Source organism: Zeugodacus cucurbitae, chromosome 6, assembly GCF_028554725.1.
Source record: "Zeugodacus cucurbitae isolate PBARC_wt_2022May chromosome 6, idZeuCucr1.2, whole genome shotgun sequence".
Lineage (NCBI taxonomy): Eukaryota > Metazoa > Arthropoda > Insecta > Diptera > Tephritidae > Zeugodacus > Zeugodacus cucurbitae.
In genome coordinates this window covers 36,930,690-36,949,454 of record NC_071671.1, presented here as the reverse complement: position 1 = coordinate 36,949,454, position 18,765 = coordinate 36,930,690, and the positions used below count along the sequence as shown (strand labels likewise).

General features: G+C 34.9%; 1 protein-coding gene across 1 annotated transcript; it reads right to left on the bottom strand.

Moving 5' to 3' along the window:
- Positions 1–7,720: 7,720 nt before the first annotated feature.
- On the bottom strand, positions 7,721–16,809 carry LOC105219152 (odorant receptor 46a). The gene is made up of 3 exons (XM_029044817.2): positions 15,109–16,809; positions 14,769–15,038; positions 7,721–7,899 (listed from the first exon to the last, which is right to left on the bottom strand). The coding sequence occupies exons 1-3, from the start codon at positions 15,949–15,951 to the stop codon at positions 7,846–7,848; spliced, it is 1,167 nt and encodes a 388-aa protein (XP_028900650.1). The 5' UTR covers positions 15,952–16,809; the 3' UTR covers positions 7,721–7,845.
- Positions 16,810–18,765: the final 1,956 nt, after the last annotated feature.

The following is an 18,765-nucleotide window of genomic DNA, read 5'->3' as shown; positions in this document are numbered from 1 at the left end:
CAATTGGTGACTTTTTTAAGCTTTTTTCTTATGAGGTTCGAGCCAGAATAGACTCACAAAATATACGTCACAAGAAACCTCAAAAATTTTTCCTCACAACTCAGTTATGAGGTTTTTTTCAGAATAGGGCTGTTAGTTTAAAGTGAAATTATTTGCGGAAAAATGTAAAAATTGGCGATTTATTTGTTTTAAATAATCGATTGTTATTATAAATGATATCTCAAAGCTATTTTGTCGCCAAATTAGAAACATTTCTTCACTTTCAGTATTGCGACCCACAAAAGCCCAGAAATTTTACCAGCTATTTTAGGTTAGTTCTACTCAAATCCCAAATGAGAATTTAATAACAAAATCATTAATTATATTTCATATTTATTGAAAATATCATGCCATTTAGTTGTTTATTATTATATTTACTTTATACATATATTATCGTACTACACTATATACATATGTATAAAGTAGGTGAAAATGAATATTTGAACAATTTTTGCTATCGGACAAAGGCTGGAGAAAAGTGGAAAATGTCAAATACCCCGTGTGGCCTGGAAGTGTAAGCTGCGCACGTTATGTGAGCACTCTTTTGATTTCTTTAGGAGTTTTTATTAAATCTGTTCTTTCATTAATTTCACTAGTACTAGATTCATCTAATTTATGATGGTATGATGAGGATTGTCGTCTCGCATTTGACAGATGTCGCTCGTCGCTTGTCGTCTTCTATGTGTTCAGCACATGAGATTTAAAACTTTGACAACTGAAAATCAAAAAAAAAAAACTCATGTAAATTTTAAATTGTGATTTTTAGGATATTCATAAATTTATGACCAATGAAAAAATAATACTCCGTATTAAAGTACCTTTTCCTTTTACAAAATATGTTTACTGTTAATGGTCATTTGCTTTGAAAATGAAAAGTCAACCTACTTATTTTAAGGATCATAATTTATTGATGAACTTCAATATTGATTTGTTGTGGTTGCTAAAACGTTATTAAATTAAATTAAAAATATGTATTCGATTCGCCAAGCGTTGCAGGGAAGTCAATCAAACAAACTACTCATTTTTTTAATTTTTTGTTGCACAAGTATTTTAATCTGCTCAATAGTTTCGAGCAGCGTCCCTATAATATGCTTTCTTTAAATAATTATAATTAAAAAAAAGAAGTTAAAATAATATAAAATAAATATTTGTGTTGTCCTTTTATGCCATAGACAGACATATGGTTTCTGTACTACAATAAAAGCTCAAGAAGCCATGGACCAGCATAGTGATACACATGTCGTATTGTATGAAGTTGTCATTCATCAGCAGATGTAAATAAATTAAAACAAAATTATGTATGTATAAAAAGGCAGGAATTTCGATCCCGACTTAGTTATAACTGAATGCATTCTTAAAATAGTATCTTCCCCTAAAATTATTAGGTTTTAATATATTGTAACGGATTTCCAAAATATATCGTTTATCCTGAAACTCAACTCAGAGTTCGATCACTGGATTGTCAAATAAAAATCACAATTTAATGGCTTACACTAATCTTTAATTCTAATTCAAACAACTTAACACTTTATAACTCATTAATCTACTTTACAACTCTATCTTATAGTTCTGTATACTTTACTTGACAACTCTCTCCATAGTATTGTCCTTTACTCGACAACTCTCTTATGAGAACTGTGTGTTGCTGCCAGTCCGGCAGCCCTTATAATTGATTGTTGGCAATTCATCGCCACACGAACACGATTGCCAACGAAATGGATCTGAGTTTTTTTAAGAAATTTTATGAGACGTCGTCACTTTAGCGAGAAATAGAGAATTGTTCTTTACTAAGTGAAATGTCTCGAGTAATTTCAGGCGTAAATGTGCCTGTATTTATTATTGGGGATTCGGCTTTTCGATTTAGCAAACAATTGATATCCATTTAGCGTAAATCAAATTCATCGTGGGAAGGTATTCAACTACCTTCTTTCGAAATCATGTAGATTTGGCGAAAATGCTTTTGGACACCTCAAAGGCCGCTTTCGACGAATTGGGAAAGGAATTGACAACTATCTCAGGAATGCCAATTCAATAATAAAAGCCTGTTCCTAGCAAGAAAAAAAGAAATTTTAATAACACCACTACATACAAACATATGCAACAAAGGGCAAAATGTGCATAAACATTTACCTCTTCTCTTCTCTTCTCTTCTCTTCTCTTCTCTTCTCTTCTCTTCTCTTCTCTTCTCTTCTCTTCTCTTCTCTTCTCTTCTCTTCTCTTCTCTTCTCTTCTCTTCTCTTCTCTTCTCTTCTCTTCTCTTCTCTTCTCTTCTCTTCTCTTCTCTTCTCTTCTCTTCTCTTCTCTTCTCTTCTCTTCTCTTCTCTTCTCTTCTCTTCTCTTCTCTTCTCTTCTCTTCTCTTCTCTTCTCTTCTCTTCTCTTCTCTTCTCTTCTCTTCTCTTCTCTTCTCTTCTCTTCTCTTCTCTTCTCTTCTCTTCTCTTCTCTTCTCTTCTCTTCTCTTCTCTTCTCTTCTCTTCTCTTCTCTTCTCTTCTCTTCTCTTCTCTTCTCTTCTCTTCTCTTCTCTTCTCTTCTCTTCTCTTCTCTTCTCTTCTCTTCTCTTCTCTTCTCTTCTCTTCTCTTCTCTTCTCTTCTCTTCTCTTCTCTTCTCTTCTCTCGTACAGCACTCTGAATGATAGAAAGAAACAACCAAAGTTCTCGTGTTTGATCAAGTTTTGTTCTGAGCTATATCATGGCTGCTAGTGAATTATTATTTTGCGTGTTTTATTTAAATCAGTGATCTGCAGCCTCATTAAAGTTTAAATTATTGAAGCACGCATTTTTAAATAAGTTAAACGTAAAATAAAGGTTTTCTCAAGCCAAAATATGAAATTGAAGAGTGTGATACAGTAATACTTCATCACACTGTCAATAGAAGCTACACCAACAATGGTCAACATCAATGGCGAAACCATTGAATACGTAAAGAATGGTTGAATATAATAATATTGTCTTGCCTTAAATTCTAATTAATTTTCCATACAGATATTTCAAACCTCATACGTTAAAGGTACGCGTTAAAGGTACGCAACCTAATCGGTGTCACGTATACCTAAGACAGACATATGGTTTCCATACTATAATATGTACTACAATAAAGCTCTAGAAACCATGAACCAGCATAGTGACACACATGTATATTGTACTATGTTTACATTCATCAGCTGATACAAATAAATTCAAGCAAAATGTAATTATGAATAACAGGAAGGAAAATGGATCCTGACTTAGTTATAACAGCAAACAATCTAAAAAATATTATTATCCAATATAATTATTACATATTACATATTATTACATACATATTACATATTTTGCACATAATTTTTTTTTTAATTTTGTTTTTTGATTTCAATTAATTTTGAATTTAATTTATTTTCTGTCAAAATGTCAAAATGTCAGAAAACATATGGTTGTGGCAGAAGAGCTTAAAGCTTTCGGTGTGTTCAATGCAATCCATTGTAGTACATTTCACAACACCACAAAATTTCAATGGCTTCTAGAACTCTATTGTAGTACGGAACACCATTTGCTTTCAAACAAAATTCGGAAAACCGGTGATACACATATGGTTTCTGAAGCATACTACAATGTATACTACATGTCTGTCTCAGGTATTATGGTAGCAGCGTAGAACTTTCGAAGCGATTGAATATGTGCTGCAAGCAAATCCAGAACTATGGATGCAAACGCTGCTACATCGAACACAAATCATTTACACACCAGATATTACGTTTAATGTCACTTTTTTACGTGCAATTAAGCCTTTTGGTCGACACAAGCACGGGAAGAATTGGAACGACAGGTGCTTTTGTAACCGTTTATCTTCGCGACGCGTGTCAACTAGGTTTTGCCAATGAGCTAGAGGGCAAAGCAGTTGCAGTATTTCTGGATTCATCGGCACCTCAGTTGGCCGTGCCATTAGCAGCTAAAACACAGAAATTAAAGGGTAAATTTAAGTGAATGTTTGTGCTCATAGAAATTTAAAAACTCCTTTTATGTTCAATTAGGAGGACTTGTTTGATTCATTTTCACCATGTATTAAGGAATCATAACGTTGTTGTATCGCTTTACAAGGACATGGATTCACCGAAATTAGTTCAGTGAGCAGCAAGAGATGGATGTTAAGACTAGAACGTTGCCCGTGCTAGACTTAGAATTCCTGAAACATAAGGTAATTATTACCAACTTTTATGTTGTTAAAATTCAAATTTTACTTTATATTTTATAGGAACCCTCCTCCCAGAAATTGGATGAATCTAGTACTATTGAAATTAATGAAAGAACAGATCTTACTCCTAGATAAAACTCCTAAATAAACCAAAAGAGTCCTCACATAATGTGCGCTGCTTACACTTCCAGCTCGCACGGAGTATTTGACATTTGCCACTCTTCCTCCAGCCTTTGTCAGATAGCAAAAATTGTTCAGCTATTCAATACGTTTTACATATGTATATAGTGTAGTACGATATATGTATAAATTAAATATAATAATAAACACCTGAATGGCTTGATATTTTCAATAAATATGAAATATAATTAATGATTTTGTTATTAATTTCTCATTTGGAATTTTGGTAGAACTAACCGAAAATAGCGGGTATAGTTTCTGGGCTTTTGTGGGTCGCAGTACTGAAAGTGCACGTGCAGTTTTGGTTCGCAGTTTTGGGTCTTTCATCCGTGATAGTACCAAGATAATTCCCCGAATTGTGCAAGATTGTTAAATGATGAATGTAATGTGCAAGAAAGGGATGAACGATCACACGTACACAATAGTTTCGGGTACTTTTGTCAATTCGCCCTTAAGAATCGTATAGAAACTTTCATTGAAAGTGCTAGTACCGCTCCCTGGCTTTTCACCGAAGAATTCGCCGGTACCTGTCTTGCAGGGTTGTGTCCTTCACAACCTCAGTATTTACAGTAGAAAACTTTTGGTTTGTTTACATTAATTTTCATCTTTTAACACACCACCGAGGCGTACTTGGGTTGTGTGCTACGCTTTTTTGCTACAATTGTGGTAATTAGGGTGTTGTGCTAGCATTTAATTTTCACAAAAATGTTAAAGTCTGATGAACAGCACTTAAATAAATATTATATTTTTTTTTTCATTATTATTGTGATTATTTTAAATTATTTCGTATGTTTGTTCAATGCTATTGTAGTATTAAATGTTATTTATTGCAAAGTTATTAATATTTTTGATTCATATGTATAATGAGATTCAAGTATTTATTGCATCTTAAACTTAACAAATTTAAAAAAAAAAAATGGATATAATGGTAATACTCCATTTGGTCCTTTAATTTTTGTTTTTGAAAATTTAATATTACCAACTGTTATGATATTTATATTAGTGGTTTACCTAATACAGGCATTAGTTGTTAACAAACGGTTGAAGTGAAGAAACGTATATATATGTAATTGTTTTGAAGATAAAAAAATATTTGAAGTGAAAGTACATAATTATAAGTTTTGAATATAAAAAGAATAATGCCGATTAGGATCAGGACATATTATTCTTTAAAAATTTTAACAGGGAGGTGACTACACCTCATTTTATGCACATCAAGATTTTGTGTATTTGCCATAGATAATTATTTCCCCCTTATTTAGTTAATCTTTTAATTTTAGCTTAATGTTTGAAGTTTACAATATTTTTTGGATGAATAAACTGTGGATACTTAACAAACTGTATATATGTAAAAAATAATTAAGTTATAAATTTGTTTGCAATGTTTTTATTTTTTATATTTATTTAATAGCTGTAAGAACTTATGAACTTAATATTGCAAAATTTAGATATTTATTTATAATATGTTGTGATTACTACATTTTTTATATTATGTTTTCCTTTTAAATTTAAGTTGTAAAGGTGAAAATATGCCTACAGGGGAACCGAGCACCTAAAAAAAGTCGGTAATGCGCCTTATTGCATACACCAAGGGTGGTGCGGAAAATGCAAAATATTTTAAATATAAATATTTGTAAATAATTCAAGTAAAAACTAGCAAATTAATTTTTTTTTTAATTTTGTGTAAGTAATAAAATTTGGCCTAAAATAACTTACTACAGAGAAGTACTTGAATGAGAGCTGTATTGTATTCTCACCATTTATAAAATATCTCATCTACATTAAATAAATTTTTGGCATATAATATGGCACAGATTGATGTTAAAATCTTCTATAAGTGAAATATAGCAAAGATAAATATGCATCTAACGACCCAATTGATGGAGAAACGATGCGGACAGCACTTTCTACATATTTAGGTAAGTAAAATAATTTTAAGTATACTATACTACATCTTCCAAAAAGAAAACTTATTCATTTATTTTTTATTTGTTGGGGAATTCAAACAGTAATTTGTTAATTTCTTTTGTGTTTTTTACATTCTCTCTATCATTTGTGTTTTTTATTGTCGTTTTCAACTATTTTTTCTGCCATTTTCATAATGTTTAGACTAGTTTCGTTGAAATCCTGGTTTGCTTTTTCAAGCTGTTTTTCCATTTCAAATATACAATCGAAGACAGCTATTATCAGAATTATTTACATTTACCTGATTTTTTTATCGGTTTGAATTCGGATCTGAACAACTATCAGATTCCACAACTACCCTGATTAGGATTATTTTTAAATAAGATGGCAGTACCTTATAGGTAATATTTGTCTGGCAATGCGGTTCCGATATTATTATTAGCTGTAATCGATTGGTCACTTCTCTGCCCGCTATCTTTGGGATCTGCTCGCCTGTCAAAAATTTTACATGTGGAAGCAACAACAAACTTATCTAGTTGAATTCGTGCAGGAGAGTATGCGGATACCTCATTAAAAATTCTATCGCCGCTTGCTGAGTGCTGCCAAATTTTGACAAAAATGACAATACAAATAATTATTTTTGTAGTTATCACTTTGATAAACATTTTAATTGATTAAATAAAACGTAAGGCAAAGACGCAGCTCGAAATTAAAAAAAAAATATATAATTTTGCGCAGATTTAAGTATTTCTCCACCTAAGAAAATGGTGCAACACAATTGCTCATGATTACGAACGGAATAGTGCGTTCTATTGGCTTCTCTACTGATTATTGTTTTTTATATTGTTAAGTGAAAGAATCAGTTAGAACTTAAAAGATGTCTTCGATTGGCAAAGCATTGATGAGGAACCAATCGAACACTATATCCGGTAGTGCAATCCTGCGTTAAATTATCTGTCATCAATAGGCTAAGCATTATAGAGAAGCCAATAGAACACACGATCCAGCAATTCAAACAGCATTTATGGAACAACGCTGAGCTGAAATGTCCTCTTAACCATGCGCAATAGTGTTGCACTATTTTGGTGGAGAAATACTTAAATTTGCGCATTAAAATTGTTTTTTTTTTACCCTTAGTTTCTAGTTGCGCCAATGCCTTACATTTTCTTTCATCAATTAAAATGTATTTCAATTTAAAAACAATAAAAATATATATTTGTATTATCCTTTGCGTCGTTTTTACCATTGTGAATAATCTAAATGTGCAAAACAAATTTTGGTAGCACGATAGAGAGCAGAGAAGTGGCCAATTACAGCTGTTATTAATAATTTCGCAGTCGATCACGAGGATGCAAAAGGAAAATAGGGACCAAAAGTCACAAAAGGAGCAAATATTTCGTTTTTTAAAATCGTATATGTTTTTGCAATTAATATTTATTTTTTATGGCTGCTCTTTCATTATAATTAAAATAAATTTTATTCAAAAGTCAAAGTTATAATATTGTGTGATATCGTTTTTATATATATTTATATATAAATTTAGTACATTGTATTTAGTCCTTCATTTTCTTCAGCAGGGCATAGTAGCTGTACGAAGAATTGATTATCTGAAATAAGTAAAGACAATACATTATTCAATACTGTCGCCTAATCATAAGCTGATTTGCTCAAATAACTTGTTTATATGTATATACAGAATTTTTTGATATGAATGTTGAAATTCGCACACTTTATACATATGAAAACAACGGAAACAACACGTGAAATGCCCAATCAAACAACTGCTATTATAAGTTATTTATTAGGTACATTTTAGAAATCGGGTTTTGTATTTTTATATACTAAATACATACAGTACATTTCGCTTAATTGAACAATTTGTTAAAAGGTATCCCATTTAAATGAACAGTTTTGCTTTAAACTGGTTTGTCGAAAAATTATGAAGCCATCATGCACTTTATCTATGTACTATCGAATTTTTTTTTTGGTTTTAGTCTGTGGGATTGGATGAACCAATCAGGAGTTATGTTGTCCACGGTAAGACGATTTTGTTTGGACAGGGTTTTTTGGATGAGGTTCACGGCTGAGTTTTCGAAATTTCTATAAAATCTCAAAATACTGTTAAAATATGTATGTATGCATCTTTGATAGTTTAATGGAAATATATCTTAAAAAAAATTGTAAAAATTTTAATGTTCTCAACCTCTGAAATATACCTAAAGCGGCAAATACACTTCCAGACTTGTATGTCTACCTAATCGCAAGTCAATTCACTATACACTTATGCGACAAGTTGTTCATACAACATTTCATTGCAATCTTTGAAGTGAGCGGACGTTATGCCATCGGGTGATGGAACTGAAAATGAAAAGAAAAAGACGAAAGCAACGCTTATGGTGCTACAATTTTATAAATATTTTTACTTAATTCTCTCCTATAAGAGTTTCATATGACATTAAGAGTTGTTATACTCTCGCAACAAACGTTGCTAAAGAGAGTATTATAGTTTTGTTCACATAACGGTTGTTTGTAAGCAATTCTTAGTTTTATAGGAGAGGGGGCGACCAAGGGAAGCGAGAGAGAGAAATTCTCCTCTCTTCGTCGCCCCCTCTCCTATAAAACTAAGAATTGCCGCGACAAAAATTGCCCGTGTGAAAACGGTCAAACTAAACGAGTTAGATATAGGGTTATATATACCAAAGCGATCAGGGTGAAGAGTGGAGTTCAAATGTCTGTCTGTCCGTCCGTCTGTGCAAGCTGTAACTTGAGTAAAAATTAAGATATCTTGATGAAACTTGGCACACTTATTTCTTGGCACCATAGGAAGGTTGCTTTCGAAAATCGGACCACTGCCACGCCCACAAAATGGCGAAAACCGAAAACACATAAAGTGCCATAACTAAGCCATAAATAAAGCTATGGAAATAAAATTTGGTATGAAGGATCGCATTATGAAGGGGCATATTTGGAAGTGGGCGTGGCCCCAAATAGTTTTTTTGTACATACCTCGGAAACCAATAGAGCTATATAAACCAAACTTTCTGCAGTCGTTTTTTTAGCCATTTCTTAATACAGTCCAAAAATGAAAGAAATCGGATAATAACCACGCCCACCTCCCATGCAAAGGTTAGGTTGAAAATTACTAAAAGTGAGTTAACTCACTAACGAAAAACGTCAGAAACACTAAATTTCACATAAGAAATGGCAGATGGAAGCTGCACTAAAATTTTTTTACAAAATGGAAAATGGGCGTGGCGTTGCCCACTTATGGGTCAAAAACCATATCTCAGGAACTACACGACCGATTTCAATGAAACTTTGTTTGTAATAGTTTCCTTACATCCCAATGATATGTTGTGAAAATAGGCCAAATCGCTTCACAACCGCGCCTACTTCCTATATACCAGAACTTTGAAGACAATCTGAATCGTTTACTTTACAATATATAAAGTAAGTACTAGTGAAGATATCGGTGCAGAACTTTGCACAAATACTATGTTAATAGTGTGGCAGCCCCATTCTATAAATCGAAATCGGACCATAGGTTTTTAAGGCCCCATATATGGAACACGATTACCTCGGTGCTTCTAACCTAATATTATGGTTTCCAACTTTTAATGGACTTTATACAATATATATGACAAATTGTGTATTATATAATATAAATAAAGTTAAATAAATAAATTGCGAGAGTATAAAATGTTCGGTTACACCCGAACTTAGCCGTTCCTTACTTGTTTTATTTAAATTTTTATTTGAAAATTTCGAAAACTCATCAGTTTGTACTTCATCTCCGATGATGTGTCCAATGAAGGGTCTTGCTGGACATTATAACTCATTATTAAAATCTGTGAACAAAAAATATTTCGATGGTAAATGGATAAATCTAGTTAATGAACGAATGACACAATTTGTATTAAAATTCAAATTTTTGAAAGATTTTTAACAAAAAAAAAAATAACTAAAATAACTATATATAATTCTATATAATTCTTGGTTCATTAACTAGATAATATTATTGCAAAGAAGTGTGCAAAATTTTAACAAAATAGATTCATAAATTTTCGAAATATCGTGTCGCGCCTTGATGCGCAACCTTCCACTGAAAAAATGAAACAAGAATGAAATCGGTTAACGTACCACACTATACACCACACTATAATCACAGATTGCTTGGATTTCAAACAATTTTTATTTATTCAAATACTCGCAGCAGATCAACTGTTCGAATAATCGTAGTAGAACGACTATTCGAACCCTACAAGACGGAGCTAACTCAGTTTTTCAGCTTTTACCAACGCATCCTATAATGTTCGATGGCGTTGTCGTCTGGTGGAGGGCATTCGAGAAAGTCACACTAGCTAAGCAGCTGAACAACTAAGAACAACACCAACAATGGCTCTAAATGCCATCTTACACGTCGCACCTGTTGATATTGCCGGTAGGTGCATTGCGGCAAAGGTCGCTGGCAGACTCAGAGACGCTGGGTACATGATCGGTCCCAAGCAGGAGCACTCTGAAATTCTCCGTCGGTTCGATTTTATCCCTGACTACTTGGACCACTGCACCGCGGAACCGTCCCCTAGAGGTTTTTTTTCTGCGCACGTACCTACAAGGGCTATGTGGGAAGGAAGAAGTCAATGGAGGAGAGGTGCAGTCAGCATTTTCACGCATGGATCTAAGCTAAGGGGAAAGGTGGGAGGGGGAGTTTTCTGCATAAAGCTCTCTATCAACACCATATTTAGGCTACCTGACCACTGCAGTGTCTTCCATGCAGAAGTCGCTGCGATCAAAGTAGCTGTGGACGCACCGCTCCGTATGGTGAACTCTTTTAGAGAGGTATGTATTCACTCCGACAGCATAGCAGCAATACTGGCATTGGAATCGATGACAGTACGTTCTGGGCTAGTAAAGGAATATCTTAGATCCTTATCAATAGCTTCTAGCTATTTTGCTATCCGACTAGTGTGGGTACCCGGTCACTGTAAAGCAGACAAGCTTGCAAGGGAGGGTACTGAGGTGGAATCATCTAAGCTTTTCGTCCTTCATTGTCCAGCTTTTGCCAGACTGAGGTTAAAACACCTCGGAAGGCCCTTTTTCGGAACGAATTGGCTAGAATCGACATTAGCCGTCTTAATAAAATTTGTAACAGATTCCAAGCGTTTTGCTGAATCTTAAGGGTATTTGATCCACAGAGAGTTTTACTGGTATCACAATGGACAGCGCTAAGCTGTGTGAGTTCAACTTTATTCTAATAAAATGAACATGAATTATAATGTTTACGGTAGAATCTTTACAGAGCTATGCAACTCATCTGCAAAATGTTTTTTTGATGACGTCTAAATATAGGATGCATATAATGAATTGCTGTGGGGACAAAACATTTTATAAAAAAATATATGAAGAAATAAACAAATATATTTTTAAATATATATAATAAATATATATATATAATATATATTTATATATATATATAAATCGTATAAATATTGACGTAATATACATTGAACGTCTAGCATTCGGGAAGTATTCACTCGCAATCCATTAATATTCAATATAGATCGCGTTCCTAAATATTGAACGTGTAATAGGCCGCACGTTCTACAATGAACCGTTCAAAAATCGCCGCCATTCATATGAAAAGAAAATTTGAAGTGAGTGGTTGTTAGTGCGTATTAATAATTTTGAAATTATTTTATATTTATAGTAAATTTTCTTTTTGCAGAGTATTTTAAATTAGTAGTATTTTAGATAGTCGTCAGCCATCGACTATTAGAATAGGCAAAACCAAAAAGGATTATGCTACTGGAGGCAGATGGGTGAGTTGATAATATCAAACCTTACATACGTTTGTATATACTAGAGCTCTTGGTACTCGCCTAATCGACTAACCGAATTAACGGAATAGGACATTATTCGAATATTAATATTCGGTTTGCACTATCCGGATAGTCGTCAGCCATCGTCTATTCGATTAACCGCTCATTTTCGACTATTCGGTTAATCGTTCGTTGTCGACTATTCGGATAGTGCGATTTCATTACCGGCGGGCACAGCGATTTTTCAAGCTGTGTCGCCAGCGGCCCCACCTCCACTGCAACGGGAACAGGTTACGGTGGTTTTACTGCTACTACCAGGCCAACTCTGCAGCGCTCGGGTGCCGTAATCCTTGAAGATTCGGACACAGAAAGCGCTATGAGCATAAACACTGATAAAGAAGAAGAGCTTCTTCGCTCTCCATAGCATTCGACCAAGGATTCCAACTCTGGCAACACGAGAGGGTCCCGGAAGAAGCCCAGCATGGAGGGATTGAAAGCCAAATCCCCATACAAGGCGGTGGTCGGCATTTGTAACCGACTCGAAGGCAAGACCAACCTAAGCGAAGAGGAGAAGAAACGGTTAGCTTGGGCCAGAGAGTAGGTGAAAAGCTGCCGAGCGCATTTTGCCTCACGCAGTTGATGTAATGCCTCGAACTCAGCATTTGCTAACCGAATCGAGGAGCGTATTGTTGAAAAGAGCCAACGGTCGACAGAGAGCGAACCGAAAGCGCCAACAAAGAAAAGGAAGACGAAGGACGAGGCTGAGAAGCCAAAAGTCAAGCGCACGGACGACAAGCCGACAACGTCCAGAGAAGCGGCGGCTGCTAATGAGGTGGCAAAGTTACACTTGATTGTGGCTCTCATTGACCGCAGTAACCCGCTGGGACAGTTGACGCAGGAGCGGTGGAAAGTAGTCAAAATGAAGCGCTCTTCTCGAGGATGGACGCCGATCCAAGCGCACCAATGCCATCGATTGATGGAGCGGGGTGGCTTGGAGGCGTCAAATTCCTTAATTGCAACGACGACCCGTCGCTGACATGGGTGAAGGAAGCGGTGATAACGCTGCTGAAGGCGCTGGAGAAAATACTAGATGCGCATATAAGGCGCCTCCTGGCAGCTTGTCTAAATCACAACATGCATACACAAAAGGCAGATCTGTGGAGACTGCGCTCCATTCATTGGTATACAACATTGAAAAAGCTGTAAAATACAAGGAATATGCTCTGGGAGCATTACTGGTCATTTCGGGAGCATCCAATAATGTGTCTCCTGCGTAGTATCGAGTCAATGGGTGTTGAGCCTGTCATACAACGGTGGGTAAAAAACGTCGTGGTTTCTAGGAAGATAAAAGCAGAAACGAATAATGCCAGTGTGACCACTCTTATAGACATAAGTGGTAAACAACAGCGAAATCGGCGGGACGATTGCTGGCAACAGGTGAAGTTACATACAGATCCTTCGGACACAGCTCGGTTGCTAAAGGCAGTCTGAGAGGCACAGACTATCTGGTCCCATTCTACAACTGGAAAAGAGAGTACAAAGAAAAGGATGGTTGGCGCAAGGGTACCGCAACTACACGCTACACCGTAAATATCTATACGGATGGCTCTAAAATGGATGAGGGAGTAGGTGCAGGAATATACTGTACGGAATTAGGCATAAAACAATCGTTCAAACTGCCGAACTACTGCAATATATTTTCAATATTGGAAAGGCAGCAGAGCTAGCCTCCAACGCACAAGCCCAGTACTCTAAAATTAACATCTACGTAGACAGCCAAGCAGCAATCAAGGCAGTAACCGCGTTCAAATATCGGCTAAAAGTGTATTGAGCAGCAGGACAGCAGTGGAGAGGGTCACCAGTAATGAGGCTACACTTCTACTGGGTGCCAGGCCATAAAGGCATCGAGGACAACGAAATCGTAGACGGGATTGCCAAGAGTGTTGTAAAGCTGTCACCCGGAAACGTGATCGACATCGGTAAACCCATGCACATTCTGTACGACGACCTAGACAGGTGCATGGCAAGAAAACTCAAATCTCGCTGGAAGGATATATCAAACAATTTTCAAGTAAAGTTGGCTGCGAAAATCGAAGTTTCTCTATTCAATAAAATTTCACAACAACAATTCAAGTAAACATTTTGATATTTGACGTAAAGTTGCCGCTTTTATTTAGGGATGGCGCATCGACGTTAACGCTGAGCGGAAAAAAACGTTCCGCCAACACTTTTATTTAGGGAAGGCAGTAAAGCTTACTTTTATACTCTCGCAACAACTAACGTCGCCCACTAATGGGTCAAAAACCATATCTCAGGAACTACTCGACCGATTTTAATGAAATTGAAATGAATATGGGCGAAACTGGTTCAAAACCACGTCTACTTCCCATAAAACTCAATTTTGAATTCCATCTGATTCGTTCACTTTATAATATAACATTAGGAACCAATCAGGAAGATAGAGATATAAAATTAAGTGAGCTTATAGTCTTCGATATATTGTGTCTTGGCGGTGAAAACGAGTGAAATCGGTTCAGGAATTACCTCAGTATATGGGGACCATTTGTGATGATTTTCGTTATTATTATTGTTATTCCGGAATCTTTAATAGATCCATGCAAAAGTCAAATTAGTATTCATTGCGAGCGAGTACTTACCGATGTAAACGCTGGCAAGTTGAAAGAATAGCATCGATTGATTGTTTTGATTCGCATGGGTACGTCAAATTGTGCCATCATCAATAACATCAGTCGTCGGTTGATTTGACTGCAACGTGTCCATTCGGAAGAGTACAAAGAGTAGGATAGCTCTGCACTTCGGAGCGAGACCTCATTGGCAAAATAACACAACATAAAAATTTGGGACAACATACAGAGTTGGTAGACTAAGAATTTTATAAATGTAACATAATCACTGGGGTCAGTTAGCTGAAATAATAAAAAAAATAAATGCCGTTATATATGGTAAGTATGTGTGTGTTGCATTGAAGACACCTACAAAAGTCATTGCGTAGAAATTAGCGACAAGTACGAGTACTGAACTCATCATTTGCACAGACATTGGAATGCTTAGAAGATCTTCCATGATTTCGGTAATATTCCGAAGTTTTACATAATGTTGAATGCAATCTTTCAACTGCCTATTTATCATGTTATCATCCATGTCGAGATTCATGCCGATATTTTCTAAACGATTCGCTAGAATGTCTAACTGACCCTTCAAATATATGAATAATGATGCACCTAAAGAATCGAAAGATATATTAAGCCAACAACACAGCGATAAACTAATAAACTGGAACAAATATGCTATTAAATAACGCCAAAAGGTTTCCACACTAATCGGTATATAAATAGAGAGAGGTAGCTCGCCAGGCTCGGCTATAAGTTTCGTAACGAAAATCAGCGTTAATGATGTCAACGAAAGATACATGTAACTGTCGCGCACTCTACAACTTAAATGTGAGGATTGAGTAAATTTCTCGAGTTCAGCGGCATTTACAGGCAGCAAATCGTTGTCGTGCATTCGTGCAAACATGGCCGCATATGAATTGTTTTTTAAGCGAATTCGTACAAATTTAGCCATTACCGCAATAGCCATAGAAAAAAGATAAAACACATTAATTATCTCATTCAGATTCGATATGTTGCCGATTATTTGAATCCACATGCTGATATCGAAAAGTAGCATCCAAAAAATCGCCACATGCCAAAAGTATAATTTATGCATATAATGCCAAAATGACGAATAGTCCGCGGGAAAACTGAAGAGTCCCAACAGCTTGAAAATTATATATTGTGTTTTATAAAATGAATTGACAAATCCTTTAGCTCCGTCCATAATTCCCAAGCAACTCTCCGCAAATTAACTTTGAACTAGCTTAATATCCGAAATGTCATCGCTTTTTATACAGAGTTTTACTAATGACATTGTCAGTCGTCACTTCATGCATTATTTAATATTTTAGGGGGAATTAGTCAGACAATATGTAAAATATTTACTTTTATTTACTGATAAATCTTATAACAACAATTAGATATTAGCAAAGTGTTCTTATGTCGTTATTGGAAAAGAACGTATTAAATCCATTATCCATGTTTAACCCACGGATTTTATTAAAAGGGTATACAGTTTTTAATAAACGAGTTCGTTAGAGATTAAGTTAGAGGTAATCTAAAACTAATCGAGGTAGTTATATAATATAATTATATATGATCACGATGACAATTTAATTATCTTTATATAACTGCTAAATGAATAACGTCAATAATGGCAAAACATATCGATCAGTTCACAGTACAATGGTTCGGTTCCCAAATTTACTAATTATCTATTGTATACTCCTCGAATGCCTGGGATTCTTTCTGATTTGACATTTAACATTTTTAACTTTCGGTGTGCCAGAACAAAGCTCTTTTTTCTTTTTACTTGTTTATGATAAAAAATTTGAGGGAGTTCAACATATTTCGCTGATATTATCTTATTATCTTCTCTATCTCTATCTGTAAAAGCAATAACAGTCCGATAAAATTTACAAAACATAAGCTATAAATTTGTCTTTGGTTGACATGTGTATCGTTATTAACTTTTCTCAACATTTGTTCTCATAATTAAAATGTAATTAGTACTATAATTCATTGCACATTATTTTCATGTTGCCAATCTTATTTTATATGCATATACAAACCTGTTTGGTATAATAATTCTGAGTAAGAAGGAAAAAAATATGTACATATATATGTATATGCAAACAACAAAAGTTAAGCTTAGCAAGTATTTAAAAAAATGTTAAACTATGTCGGTTCGTATATTTATCTAATAAAGATTATGGGTTCATGCACTACAATCGGGTATATGTAACCGCAACGGACCATTAATTTGTAGAGTCCGACCGATTAATCGGCCTTGGCATCGGCATCGGCTTCGGCATGGCCATATTTGGCCGATTCTTTCTACTTCTTTTGAATTTCACTTATATTAATTTTTCTTTTACTTTCTTGATTTCTTAAAAGCCTAAAATATCAAGTCTTCTGTTCACCTTATAAAATACAGTTTGATTCATATTTGCTGGTTCCTCACGATGACAATATTAAGTCTAGTATAAAGAACTTTACTATTTTCGTTTTAAATTTATTATTACATTATTTAGAATGATCCGATTTATTTCAAATATGCGCAGTTTTGTTCAACAACTTGTTGAAATTTTGAATATAATTTCATAATGTCACTTTTATAGAAACCCTTATTGCTATTGCCAAAAACTGGGAGAGTATATTTTTGAAAGTTTCTCTTGAGACGAATATTCATAATCAACAACGTTCGCCATAGACAGGAACGGGTAATAATCATTTGGTGCTGGTTTGGACTATGAGGTTTATGTAAAAGAACCTCCCAAAAAAGATTTATTTCTGTTCTTAAAGGAAAAAAGCTATATTACTGACGTAGCAACTTGTTTTGGGAAAAGACGAATACCTTATTTTTTCTGTCTATATATTATACTAGCAGACCGCTCCGGCTTCGCATGGGTTTAAACAAACAATTCAAAAGTTATATGTTTTTACATTGTTATGTGTATACATTTCCCGTTTCTTGTGTGGATTCCTTCAAAATAAGAAAAATGGGGAAAATTAGAACATGACATTATATTTTTTTTGTAATGAGCTAAAACTTAATCACGACCTCTAGTCTTTGATGTCCGTTGTCTTTCTTTCCGTTGGAGTTGAATGTTCAGAGTTCGACTCCCTAGTACGAGCTTGCATATTTCTAATATAATATTCAAGCCGCCGCACACGCCCCGTACTCAACTCTCAAGCGCTTGGGAGGTTTTGAAATTTTGTGCAGCAAGCAGCTGCGACTCTTTGGAACGCGATTGCGATGCGAAGAGAATGACGTGCAAGACGATTTTCAGTAATTATTTCCAGAAAGTTGAGATTCCAGCAAAACTATTCCAAAAAAATATAGCCTATGTTACTCGGGGTGAATGTAGCTTTCCAATGGTGAAAGAATTTTTTAAATCGGCACAGTAGTTTTTGAGTTTATTCATTACAAAAATACATACAAATCTTTCCTCTTTATAATAGTAGTATAGATAAATATGTTATATAGTTTTGAATATTAATTGAATTAATAAACACCTTCAATTTACATATGAATTGATTTTTTACTTATTTTGTGATGTTTTTGTTTTTGTTTTTCTGTTGTTACTATACTAGTTTACTAAATAAATTTGTTCATGAAAGAATCGGCATCGGCATCGGCCGATACTAAGCCAATTGGCCGATTAATCGGCATCGGCTTCGGCCAAAAATTGAGTATCGGTCGGACACTATTAATTTGTAATCAAAGGACGAAGTCGATCTACAACTATATCTATTTCTCTATTAATGTCGCAAACTTACATTTTTTTATATACATTTTTTTTGCGACAATCTTGTAGCTATGCGAGAATATTTTCGGTGGAATTTATTTCGCAAATCACAATCAGCTGTTGATTCAAAACGCGAATCTGGTTTGGTATCGATGTTGCGAAAAATGATAAATTGCATGTATGTGATTGGCGTCGAAACCGTTTAGCCGGTTATAGCCGAATCGATGATGGCGCGCCACTTCTCTCTTTCCTTCGCAGTTCGGTGCCAGTTGGAGATACCAAGTGTA

Coding starts and splice junctions, on each gene's coding strand:
- LOC105219152 (XM_029044817.2), bottom strand. CDS start 15,951: ATGGACGGAGCTAAAGGATTTGTCAATTCATTTTATAAAACACAATAT. Junction 15,039..15,108: donor ATTTCTACGCAATGACTTTT/GTAGGTGTCTTC, acceptor TTATTATTTCAG/CTAACTGACCCCAGTGATTA. Junction 7,900..14,768: donor ACTTGCCAGCGTTTACATCG/GTAAGTACTCGC, acceptor TACTTATTTCAG/ATAATCAATTCTTCGTACAG.